Source organism: Cariama cristata, unplaced genomic scaffold (genome assembly GCF_000690535.1).
Source record: "Cariama cristata isolate BGI_N322 unplaced genomic scaffold, ASM69053v1 scaffold13539, whole genome shotgun sequence".
In the NCBI taxonomy this organism is placed as follows: Eukaryota; Metazoa; Chordata; class Aves; order Cariamiformes; family Cariamidae; genus Cariama; species Cariama cristata.
In genome coordinates, this window is record NW_009637489.1 from 1 (window position 1) to 13,124 (window position 13,124).

Consider the following 13,124-nt stretch of genomic DNA (forward strand, 5'->3'; position numbering starts at 1 on the left):
CCCGCCTCCGGGGGGAGGGAGAAGCAGGTTTGTCGCCCTCCGCAGCCTTCGCACCAGGTCCCCTTGTGGTGTCCCGCAGCCCCGCTCCCCGTCGCTTCTATCCGTCCCTTCCCGTCCTCCTGGACGCCCTTCTGGTGTCCCCCACATAAACACAGCCTGATCGGTGGATGCATCCCTATCCCCGAGCTGCAAAAATGTCTCTTTCTCCCAGCACCTTGCTTATCCTCCTGTGTCTCTTCTTGCGTGCTGCCTCGGTGGGTGGCTCATATGTTTTGTCCCCCTCTGCTTTGGCCTAGAGGAGTATCATAAGAAGAAGGCCGTGAATCACTTGAGAGCAAACCTGCAGTACATGTTGAGGGGACGATTTGTTGCAAGCAAAGCCATCACAGAACAAGTAAGACTGTCACTTCTGTTTGGGGTTCTGCTTCTGCTGACAAACACAGGTAGATGGGAATCATCCCCAGGTCTTCCAGCTTGGACCCTGCGCAAAGGAGTCAAATTAAGTTTCTGTCTGCAAGTGGCCTTGAGAAATTCCTGTGTGCACTGGCAAAATAACTTACTAAGCTTTAAACTCTTGTTGATATGTTGTTCCTTATGATATTCTCTGATGCAAGTTAAAATGTACTGACAACTTGTTGGCTTTTCTTAATTACCAAAGATATTTCATAGCTTCAGCTGGCAAAGGAGCCCTGGTTCAGATCTTCTTACTGTCGATTGAACTGGCCTTCTCTGTAGCTGGAGGCTGTTTAGCAAAGAACCAGATGTGCTGCCGGCTCATGGAATAGGAATTTTGTAGCATCTTGAATGATGCTTCTCATAACCTGAGAATTTAATCAATGATCTTCGCCAAAAGGGAGTCCCATGCCAGGATTTGAAGAGGAGAATAGCTGACACTGCTAGAATCTTGGGCTATTTTTATGAGATACAGGCTGTTAACTTACATAAACAAGCCAAGTGGTTGAGGCCAGTGTTTCCCAGGCTGGAGATTGTGAAAGGAGGTGACAATGTATTCGAAAATACTGAGGGAATTCCACCAACTTGTTGGGTTTTCAGGTTGTCTCATGGAGAGACAGGATAAAAGAAGGTCATAGTTTCACAAAGGTCTGAATTGAAATCAGTGTTTCTATCTCTGAGACGGTTACCAGAGAGTAGTTTTCATATTTGACTCCAAATACTAAGTTGGTATTTGCTGTCGTCCCAGTGACCTGCTTTGGTTAACATCAGTGATTGCCTCTTACTTTTTCTTTGGAGGCATTCCGGGTTATAGCAGGGTACCACTAGAATAGCAGGGGTGCTGCAGGTAAGCTTGAAAATCACCGTTTATAGTTTGGTCTGGATAACAATGATTTGTTTTTTCCTTTTTTATTGTCTGAAGGTTCTCTCTCAGAACAGAGGCAGAAAATCCAAAGATCAGCCTCCAAAGAAGGTGGCAAAGAAGAAGCCCGAGGGCACTGTCTTTACTGAGGAAGATTTCCGTAAATTTGAGAGAGAATACTTTGGGAGACCATAAGAAACGTGACAGGGATTCTTGCAGCTCCAGTCTTTCTGCAGCTGAGTGTTCAGCACACAAGACTGGCCGTTTCCTCGGCATGTTTGTTACGGGACATCGGAGATGTGCCTCTGCCAGCAAGTGCTTTTGTGTCACGCTTGCAGAGCAGCTTGGCATCTGTGCAGAACTTGTTACTGGCCAGCTAGAGCCACAGAGGTTCTCTTGGCTCTGAGATGTGTTCTCCTTGTAATTATCTCCCTCCAGACAACATGTCTTGCATTCTTACTGTAGAAGAGTGGATCAAGCCAAATATAAATCGTGTTCCCCTTCCTCAGGATGTAAGGCTTCTGCTACCTGTGTTATTTGGCAGGGAGCATTTAAAGCTGCTGTATCTGAATGGAGAAGTGTTTTGGACCAGCAGTAATAAATCATCGGAAGGGAAGGATGCTTTCAAAGACTCTTGAACCTCAGTAGCCCTGCGGTTTCTGTTCTTATTACAGCCTCAGTCAGGTTTTTCAGTCATTGCAAAAACTTTTTATATGTTGTTTGATTAAATAATTATTGCAGACACTGCCTCTTTTTGTCTTTGTAATGGTGATTATTATGACAGGCTATGACTGATGAAGACAAACCATGTCACTGTTCTGATCCAAGCATCTCTCTCTTTCAGATGACTCAGAATGGCCTCTCTGATTCATCTTGACACGTGTATTTAATCTTCTCTCCGACATGCTCAGGCCTTCAAAGAGTGCAGGCCGGAATAGAGATGACTCCTCTGTTTTGCCTACTCACAGTCTCTCCTCTCCAAGGAAGAGCTTTTAGACGGCAGAACGTTGTCCTTTGGGTGCTTCCACCTGAGCCTCCCACTGAGGTTCGGCCACGCTAGGAGGGCATCGCTGCTGGGCGCTGCCAGCTCCTTGTAGCCAGGAGGGGTTGTGACCCAGATGTTAGTTACAATCTTCTGAGCCAGAGCTTGTGCTGCTGGGTTGAAGGGAAGTTGGTTTTTATCAACTACTGCTAAAAGCCCGGCTGCAACGAATCGAAGGCCCAGCAGGTGGGAGTGTTATTCCAGCCACTTCTCACTAAATTGCTGTAAATGTGTTCCTGGGGAGCTCCTGCCACTGCCCTTTCCTATCTCTCACCTGAGCAGATGGGAAGTGTATTCCCTTTGGGAAAAAAAAAAGGTAAGGAGAAGGATTAATGCCAAGCTTTGGTTAGACTCAGGAGTTGATTACAAGGCGCTTCGCTGACCTGAGCAGCAGCTGCTTTGATGTCAGCACTGGTGGGAATTTGGTATCCCTTCCCTGCCCTCCGATTGTAATTCCTGGTGCCATCCTCTTAAGTCTGCGCCTCCTCTGTTGTGTTCCTTCCCTCTCGTCTGCAGGGGAGAGAAGGTCATCCAGATGTATGAGGTCCAGACAGGGGAAATAGTGAACACACTCAAGTGTGTGTACTGGCAGTTGTGTAATAGCACGTGGGAGGGGATTTCTTGTAATAGGATCAAGTTCAACTATCTGCAGCCAAAAGTGGTAAATACAGAAGAGTTCAAAGACCAATTCCCTTCTTTTTCAGTCTGTTCTTGCTCCTAAAATTAAAAAGCATGTAAAAAAAGAGAATGACTGCTTCTTAAAGGAATGGAAACACTACTGTTTGAAAAAGTAGTTGAGCAGAATGTGTATGCAGCACATGCCTCCCTGAAATCTCTGCGCTCTCTGCCTGCTGCAGTGTTATGGGAGCTGGTCTAACACATGCAGCTCTGCGTGGAGCTGTCATGGAGACAATTCACAGTGTGAAAAAGCTGGCTGTGCCACAGCTTGAATTTTGAAAGAGGTAGGTTTCTGAGGTGTTATTTTGTTTGAAGCCCTCATTTTCAGTATTTGGCAGTTCCTTTGACCTTACAGAGGTCCTTCAAGTCACCCCCTGCGCCTCCTCCACCGGTTCCTCCTATGCAGCCTTGTTTCTGTGGTTGTTCAGCTCCGGGGCCCTTCTACAGGCTGAGGAAAGCAAAACCATCCTTTGTTACTCCAGAAAGGAGCACTAGGGTAATGAAGTTCACTCTCTTTGTACAAAACCCAGCTTGTTTGCTTGCAAATGTAAGCAAACAGGAAAGCTGTTCTTTCAAGGTTAATGAGGAACTTTAAAGCAGGGCCCAGAGCAGTTTTCCCCAAGGATAACAACACCCAGATCTGTGGGGTTTTAAAGCTGGATGGCAGCTCGCTGCTAGCTGGAAAGACTATTAGGGCCAACACAAGTAATCACATACTTCTTGTGGCTGTGTGCCACGAGGTGTTACGTTGTTGAAGAGGGCAAAGCTACCTGACAGACTGGATTTTGCCAACTGAAATCAAACTTGGTTGTACAGCCAGCACTATCCTTAAATAAATTAAACTTTATTTTGTGGGAGGAAGGAAAAGCAAGCAGAAGTGAATGGATGGCTCTAGATAAACCATCTTCTGCAAGGGCAAAGATCTGACGTGTTCCAGCCTCGATTTCCCCTCTCTCTAGCAGAGCAGGAGCTCCTAGGAAAGAACGGCAGTGCCACCTGCACACTGGGCAGACAAGGACAGGATTTGGCCCCTGAGCAGAATGTCTTCAAGCTAGAGAGGAAAATAGGTGCCAGCCTGTTGGGTGTGCCTGGTGGTAAGCTAAAGCGAAGCATCTTCTCATACTCCCAGGCCTATGTTATGGCCTACTCATGCCTAGAGCGTGCCAGCTCCCCGGCTGCGCTGGGACCCCAGGAGGTAGCTATCTTAGAGCAACCTGTGCCATCGCTCCATTCCTTGCAGCCAGACTTTTCTGTCCCATATAAGAGAGAAGAGGGGGTTAGGGAAGGAGCATCTGCCATAGCTGCTTTTCCTAGTTGGCCTCCAACCTTCGGTTCCCACCCTGGAAGCTAACACGCCGCAGCCCGCAACCCTCGGACCTGCCGGATGGCGTTTCTCTCCCACGCAGCTGCGAGCGATGGTGCAGGGATGTGTCCCGCTGCTGCGGGGTGAGGGCCACGTGCTGGCTGAGCTCATCGGGCTCCTGGCTCTCTTCCCAGCTCTGCGACACTGGCTGAGCATCCTGCAGCAGAAAATAGAGGTAGCTGAGCTAGGGAAGAAGGAGGAGGGTGCCATCTTACAGTGCATCCCCACCCACACGCAGCGGGGAGTCAGAACGGGAGGCGGCAGCAGCAGCTTTAATATAAATGCAAATCAAAGCTCTGGAGTGTTATTAATGTGGTAGAACCTTTCCAGGGAAATGGTTTAGAGGAGGCAGAATAGTTCCCAGATGCTCAGTGTTGAGCTAGCTTATTGTGAATAAGATTCATCAAGCCCGTTAATGGCCTATTGCTCCCTCGTTACGTGAATGAAAAGCAAACAGGAAAATTTGTTCGTACGGGCACAAGCTAAGGTAAGCCTATAGAGCCTCTGCTGTACCAAAGTCCTCACGTCTTTAGTGTAGAAAGCAACAACAGCTGATCTCAGCGTTACTTGTGTATCGGGAGAGGGGAGGACTGCAAACGTAAACCAAGAAAACGCATTTGCTCAGGACACTAACCAACGTCTTGCCTCTGAAACGGCATAGCAGTAACAAACCTGGCTGCCAATGGACAAAGACAGACTGTGAAACTTGCTCAGGCAAACAAGACTTAAAAATGCTGAAAAAGCTGTGGGGGAAAACCAGGGGGAGGAGGGTCCCAAAAACCTTTGGGAATCTCAGCCTCTGGTTTCTTTTTCATGACTGACTTCCATTTCAGTCTTGCTGATGATCAACAGCATCAGCACCTGCAACACTGACGGGCTCCTGAATGCCATGGGAAAGGAACTGGTTATTGGAGAAAGGGTGCGCAGCAGCAGCGCCCTAAATAACTCACAAAAGGAAAGTTACAGCAAAAGGAAGTTTCTCATTTTGAGACAAGAAGACCCACCAATTCAACTAAAAATGAGTGTAAAAGGCGGCAGGCTGCCTAAGGCCTCCTTACAGCTCAAAATGTGGAACTCCAGCCAAGGCAGGCTGAAGGGTTAGTAGGTTTTAAATGGATTAAAGGTTTGTATGTCTATCCATAGTTACATTAAATAGGATTAATGGTGCCAACCGGTGGGGACAGGGGACATAAAAAGCATGAAGGTTGCTCTGCAGATGTCTACAGGGTTGCATGCACCTTTTTTCTGAAAGAATTAGCTGTTGGCAAGGCTAACCAGTAATCTAGCCAAGCTGGTCTGTCCTGAGCTGCACCGTTTGCATGCCAGCAAGAAGATTATTTATCTCCTCTAATGGGAGGCAAAGACTAGGTCTTTTTCTCCGACTGCCCGCACGTTGCAATGGAGATGCAGAGGCGATACAGAACTAGGCGATTCTCTGCCCTCTATAAATTAAGCTGACGCATCTGCTGCGTTTGGAACTCGCTCCCTGCCATTTCTTAAAAGGGTGTGTACGTGTGAAAGAGAGGAGAAGAGCAGCTGAAGGAGAAATGAGAGGCAGCTAGGCATTACTTAGAGAACATGCACCTATGTAATAGGGAAATAGGAGCTTGCAGGTAGAGCTGGCTTCAGTCAGTGGCTTGTGACATTGCGTGACTGCGCTGAAAATAATGCAAAGACAGCATACCTGGGATACCTGAGCAGCCAAAATAGTGTTGCCTAGGTCAGGGAACCAAACTCCTCTCATAATTCACAAGGCCCAACTTGTGGGCCTGAAGCATTTCAATAGGAAAGTCAGTAAAGATGAGGGTTTTTTTGGCCCAGCAAGGGATGCTCGTGGTAAGACCCCAAGGCTGCCTTTGCACTGGAAATGAAGTGTAACAGGAGTATAGGTGCTGGACTGCACGGCAAGGCGGTGAGTACAGCAGGAGGACAGAGGAAAGTAGGTTGTCTCCAGAAGATACTTGAACTGTATTAAGAAAAAAAATTAGTATACACAAGATGGAAATTATGCGTAGAGGAAGGACAATATAGATTCTGCTGTTTCTGAATGCCTAAGCCTAGCAAAAGATAAAGAAAATGTGTTATTCTGAGCAAAAATGTATAGATTTCCCACCCCCAAAAAAGGCTTTCTGAATTAGAAATGGGTTTAGTAAGTGGAAAAGTGTGGCTACACAACAGAGAGGGTTGAGAAAGCAAGGGGCATCTCAAAACAGAGAATGGATACGCCAAGAACAGAAGCCGAACCATACCTAAAGAGAAGATGAGGCAATATTTAACGAGGCTGTAGGAAACACGGGCAAGACAAGGAATGTATTTTCTTCAAGAGGCACCTGACTCTGGAGACAACATGGGGGCTGGGGGAGAGGGAGCTGCGACCAGACTACTACTGTATGAAATTGTTTCGATCAGAATAACCTACATTTTCTTTCTACCAGCACAGCTCAGCAGTGCTGGGGGGTACATTCATCTCCCAAAGGACAGCGTGTCCTTGCAGCTATTTCTGGGCTTTCTGCCAGGCCAAAAGCTATTTGGAAGATTTTATCGTCATTCTTTCTTCATTCTCCAAAGCTGCAGCTGGGGATTTATTTTTGTAAGCGTGCTGTAGATGTGCATCTGGTTCTCCATACAGGCATGAGAAGATGTTGTCAGCAGTGGTGGTTTCCTCTTTTCATTTGCAAAGAGAAGTGCAAGCACCTGGGTCTCTCTAAAGGCAAGGCGAAGAGGAAGGTAGTTATAAATATCACGATAACAGCAGAAACAAGCTCGTGAGAAGGGACCGTATGTTGTCAGAGCAGCTTTGCGAGCAGTGAACTGCCGGGGGTTGTTTGGTTATGTATGGAAATATTGGACTCCTGTTTACCATGAAGTACAAAATTGGCTAAGGGATTGAGAGCCTGAGGGTCGTGCACGCTGTGCGTGTGAAGTCTACTTCACTGCCCTTAATTCAGAGGAAAAACAACTGAGACAGAAATCCCATCAGCCGTGCCAACTTCAGATTCAAATAGCTTTTATATAACATAGATTGGGAGAATTGTGCTGTTTCCAAGTATGTAGAACTGGGCTCCTCCGGGGGTAGGTAAAGCCTGCATTTCATGCACTGCAATCTATTTCTGGCCATGGTACGTGCCGTATGCAAGCTGCAAGGATTCAATTGAAGCACATTTGTTCTGAGAGGCTGTGAGAAGAAGACGACAGCTCCTGCAGATTGCAAAATGTAAAATCAGTCACCAGGCAGGAGGCTATCAGACTTTTTCTCCCGCGGGCTGGCGTTCCTTGCCTCCTGCGGCAGGCTGGACAAGCTGCTGGGCTGCAGAGCCGAGTGGCGTGATGCTAGCGGTGCCTAACACAAGCCTGGAGGAAAAAAAAATCTAAATGAAAAACACAGAGGAAGAGTCAGCCCTAATCTCTAGCCAGTATAAAAATCTTAACTAAGTTACTAAGTATGGAAACGCGGCGTCATTTCAGCAGGCGTTGCACAAGGTTGCCATATTGGCTACCTCTGCAAAGCTGCAAGCTGGGAGCCTCAGCAAACAGTAACGACGCCAACTGCTCCGTTTCTGGATCTCCTGCAAGGAGTCCTGTAAAACGCAGACATGGATACAGGGCAGAGAGCAAGCAGCATGAGTGCCTCGTGCATTCCTTGTCTCCTCTTCCAGCTCTGATCTTCCTTCCCTGGAGTGAGTGTAATTTGGTAAATTGGAGCTACATACGCTCCGGGGGGCTGTAGAAACCAGAATCATGATGTTATTTATTTACTGGCCAGCACAGATACTGCCTCATCTGCCTGCAGAGCGTGGACTCAAAAGAAAAATTTATTTTAGTCAGGGATGGCTCACAGACAGCCCTGCCATGGGGTGGAGTGGGGGATAAATGCGCTGAGAATCTCTCCAGGCTTTGGGTGAGTTGAGGAAGGGTTGTAAAATACACCGGCTGCCCCCACAGCCCGGGCTGCCGCCGCCAGGTTTAAGCCGAAGTTGCGATGGCTCTAAGGGAAGCGGAGGTGGTTGGAAAAGGGGATCAGTTTGGGGCTGAGAGGAGGGTTTTGCCCTGCACAGAGAAGCCACTTGCTCATACACTCGTACCAGTTACCGTGTTTTCCATGGCTCAGCTGAGACCAAGCACATTGTCACCTCAGGTGTAGATTTGACTCATGAAGAAAAAGACTGTCCTGCTCATTGGGCTTTCTAATTATCCCCATCTCCAGCCTGGCAGGTCCAGCTGATCTGAAGGAAACCTATTGGGTTGTTCTACCTCCCAAAACCAGAGCAGTCCCTTGTCCCTGCATGCAGCCATCAGTAAGCTCTGGAGAACAAAGCAGCACTTCGTGCAGGACCTTGACGTGCCCACCATTTTGCAGTGCGTCCCATTCATTCAGTACATAGAGGGCAGAGCGCTTGCCCCGGAGGCGAGAGATGGGGCAGGTACCCCCATGAAGGTGAGGAGTCTGGGCTGAGACTACTCAAACAACAGGAAACCTGCTGTCTCATGAAACCCAGGGTCTCAGTTACCCACGCCACTTTCAATGTGGTATGAGCCCTAACTCCTGACAGGGAGTCTTTTTGGTGTAATTTAAATAGCACCCAGGCACGAGCTGGAAGCACAGACAGGTCAAGCCACCACCGAGAGCCCGGCCCGTTCAGCCCTCCCTGCCAGTTCCCTACTTCACCTCCCTGCTGGAGGAGCCTTCAGGCAGCAGGTCCCAGAGCTGTCGTCCCGTGTCGCACATCAGCTTAGGGCTTCGGCGATGAACAGGGTTGGAGGTCTGCAGCTCTAACTTGAGGACATACGGAGCTTGTGTCAGAAACCAGGACCCACACGAGGCTGCAGCTGGACAAACTATTTTCCAACACCATTAGGGACCTTTTCCCTCCCCGCTGGAGCCCAGCGCTGGCTAGGGCCCATCCTGAAGCCATTGCACTGCGTGTCCGCACCAGCCAGGCTGGGACATGCGGGTGCCTGAGCTGGGCAGCTTACTGGGTCGTGTCAGTGCAAGTGAGAAGGAATCTTAACTCCTCGGGGAAGGATGTGCACGTCTACACGCCAAAGTTGGCGCCAGCAGGCCAAGCAGGGGTTAGGTGCTGCTAAATCCACGTGTCAGTGGCCAAAAAAACCCAACCAACGACCAACACCCCACACAAAATCATTTAAAACGGCATGTTGCAAATCCTGAAGCAGAGTACGGCCACGCTGGATGTGGAACTTTACCAACATTCAGAACCCCACGCTGGATGTGGAACTTTACCAACATTCAGAACCCCACGCTGGATGTGGAACTTCACCAACATTCAGAACCTCACAGAACCAGAACCAATCACAAAAAAAATGTCCTTGCATTGAATGGCTAGACTGTGAACTTACCCACTTAATAGACGGGCACAAACTAGTATCTACAGGCAGAAACTGCCCTGTTACCCAGGCTCCTGCCTGTCGTCTTTGTGTTGAAGCTCTCCGTAGCGTGTAACAGCCAGCCACCATCACAGCAGGGTTGGCGTTATTTTTTCCCCCGTTGCATCTTGTTCTGTCACCACGCTCCAGCACCAGAGCCTCAACTCGCCCACCTCGGCCCCGCTGAGCTACACAAACCCCCGGAGCCGGGCAGCAGCTCGCCGTCAACAACCCGTACCCCCGGCACGCCAGCACCTTCCCTGCACGGCTGACTCGCAGAGTAGAGCCGAATTGGCTTTGTGAACAAACTCACCTGTTCCCCTGGTAGAAGAAAGTCAAATTTGTATTTACACCTTAAAATTTGACTCTTCTGCGGCTGTCTGAAAAAGCCTCCGAGTCTTTCACGCTTCGTTACATGGTACTGGTCTTGTACCAGTGAGAGCACCAGAGTAACCCGACCCATTTGGCCCAGTTCACACCGCAGTGCGAGGGCATCCCCTACCCCAACCCCACCAGTTTGGGTCTGGAAAGACGCCTTCTGCTCCTGTTTTGGGCACCCGGGGCCTCGGAAGTAGATGAAGTGCCAGCTCAACACTGCCATTACTTACCCTGGGCTTATCTCCTACCAACCTCATTTCTTAAACTCCAGTTCACAACTGAATTTTTTTTCATTTTGCACCCTGAACCATTCACCTTCTCCAGAAGAGATATTTAGGCCTGTGAAGTCCAAAACCAAAACCCACCACTTAAGAGTCTTTTACTGACCTTGTATCACCATTTTGCACCCTGAACCATCCACCTTCTCCAGAAGGGATATTTAGGCCTGTTAAGTCCAAAACCAAAACCCACCTCTTAAGAGTCTTTTACTGACCTTGTATCACCTAGTCTTGTCTTCTATAGACTCCCCAAGTTAAAAGTCTTTAAACCAGATTATGCTTTTGCTACTGAGAAACTTGGGGGCACCTCAGTATCATCCTCCTCACTTTAGTGTATTTTTTTAATAAATATTCCGTATTTATTACCAAACACATGTAAATAGTAGTGGGTGACACACCGCTGTATTAACTGAACCAACTTGAAGCACCTTGTGCTTTGGCAGCACATCCAGCACCCAGGGGAAGCCACGGCATGCCGCAGTGTGTTACGTTACATTCTCCTCCGGAGACACAAGTCGTACACCCAATAGCTTTATTGCGTTCATACTTACACCCAGCTGCAGCCCGAGTTACACTTGCTTTACAGGTACCCAGTTATCTCACACCAGAATTGGAAGTTTACTAGAAAATAATTTATTAAACACCAAAACACATTATATATACATGCACATACAAACTGCTGACTACCCTACTCAGGGACTCTAGCTCTTTTGCCCTTGGCCTTGCGGACCTCTTCAATCAGATCTTTTAAGTACTGAATTTCCTTACTAAGGGAATCGGCTTTCTCCTTCAGGGCCTGATTCTTCTGCTCCAACTCCCTGCACTCCCCAGACAGCGCCTCCTGTTCCGCCCTCTTCTTCTGCCGGTAACGTGTGGCAGCTGTCTTATTCTGCTCCATCTTTTTCAATTTCTTATCTATTTTCTTTTCTCCTTTCACCTTTGCTGACACTACCTTCTCTGCAGGATGATCATATGGTTTGGATCGCACAGAGCCACAGCCGGCATCTGTAGGGAACTGGTTGTCATTGGGGGATCCGACTGAATTGGTGGGACTATGTTGGGGTGTTCCCAGGTAGGAGTCTGGGCTCATGCATATTCCGCTATCATCAGAATGGTTCTCCTCCTCTTTCTCGGACTTGGTGATCACTACCGCGAAGGTGGGAATCTCCTGTTTTCTTTCTCCTTCCAGAACATCCACTTCACTACCTAGTTCTAAACTAAAGGAATGGTCTGGAGTGGAAGTCAGAGACCCTGGGGAGAGGGGAAAAGACCAAAGGGAAGCCAATGGGGCCATGGGATCTGCTCCAATTGGAGATTCGGGGAGATGGGCGATTAGGTCAGTTATCAGTGGAGGTTCTTTGTTGTGAAATTCCTGGATGGTAGGGTTAAATAGGAGATCACACGTGTCTTCCAACGTGGCCATCAGCTCGTCTGGTGAGACGGTGGCTTCCAGATGTTCCATACCTAACAGGGCATCAAAATCAAATTCCTTCAGATCCATCTTCTCCACCATCCACTCCATGCCAGAGAAGGCATCCTCTGCACAACAAGAAAAAAAAACCACCCCACCATTTCAGTAAACCAGCAACCAATGCAACTCAAGCTTCTAAAAACAATCTAGAAACTCATCTTTTAACGTTTTCCCTCTCTTATATGAGGGGGGAAGACATCAACTATCAGAAAAAAAAAACACTCCCCTGCCCTTTAGCTGCAGAAAACCGCAGGGTTCAATGTAAGCCATCAGCTGTTCCAACATTCTTCTGGTGTTGGACTAAGAGGGATGGAATTCAGGGCCATTTGAAATATACAGCCATGCTTGCTTCTTGTGACCTCTGCCAGAGAATAGTACCATTACAGTTGCTGTGTTATTAAAAGGGCAAGAGAAGTGTCACTTTACCATACACCAGTCCAGTGACCTGCAATTCTGCATTGTGTAAGCAGTGTGATATACACGTTTCCAAGCAGAGGTACACACATGTGGTTGCCTCCACATTTATGAAAACCTAGCAATTTAATGTTTTTAATCAGAATGTTACTAAATATATTACGTGCCATGGTAATCGATGCACTTTATGCAAATAAATAATACCTTACCCTGGCTGCTATCTATGGTGTTGCCTAAACTGTCCACAGCAAGCCAATTGGAGGAGACTGCCTTAGCCTTGTCGCTGGAGAACCCATGCGAACCGAGGGGCTCGGCCACCTCCAGGTAGTCATCTAGGAGTCCCAGACTTTCCTCAGCCACCGAACACGGCTGGCTGAAGGGGGATAATGAATCCCCCAACAGCATCTCGTTGTTCAAGAGGCTCATCTTCGTCAGTTTTTAATACTTTGACGTCGAAGGATGCAGACAAGTAGAGGGTCTTTTTGTCGACTACAGCAATGCTGCTGTGCGGTGCCTTGAAAAACCTGCAAATGAAAACTTTAGTTCATCAGTACTTGTTCAACCAGCATAGTAGTTTTTTTTAAAAGCCATACCACTTCAGCAAGTATGGTGGTGCTCTACAGACTTGTCTGACTTCTCCCTTTTCGGGAATGCTGTTTGCCTGCAGTTTAACATCTTTACACTTTTGTTTAATTCCTAAAGGCTGGCCAGAGCCAGCCGCAGGCTCCAGGTGCGAGTCTCCCACCGAGGGCCGCCCGGCTTCCTCATGCCCAAATATGGGCACGGCTGCCACCGGCCCC

General features: G+C 48.1%; 2 protein-coding genes across 2 annotated transcripts; one reads left to right on the top strand and one right to left on the bottom strand.

The window, feature by feature from the left end:
- Window positions 1–296: 296 nt before the first annotated feature.
- Window positions 297–1,510, top strand: RPS19BP1 (ribosomal protein S19 binding protein 1; the record flags this gene model as incomplete). Its single annotated transcript, XM_009708349.1, has 2 exons — window positions 297–394; window positions 1,376–1,510. Coding segments are annotated over 2 exons (233 nt in total), but the record flags the coding sequence as incomplete, so codon positions are not given.
- Window positions 1,511–11,049: 9,539 nt separating this feature from the next.
- ATF4 (activating transcription factor 4) lies at window positions 11,050–12,882 on the bottom strand. Its single transcript, XM_009708348.1, has 2 exons — window positions 12,534–12,882; window positions 11,050–11,978 (listed from the first exon to the last, which is right to left on the bottom strand). Exons 1-2 carry the CDS (start codon window positions 12,748–12,750, stop codon window positions 11,128–11,130), a joined length of 1,068 nt encoding a protein of 355 aa, XP_009706650.1. The 5' UTR covers window positions 12,751–12,882; the 3' UTR covers window positions 11,050–11,127.
- Window positions 12,883–13,124: the final 242 nt, after the last annotated feature.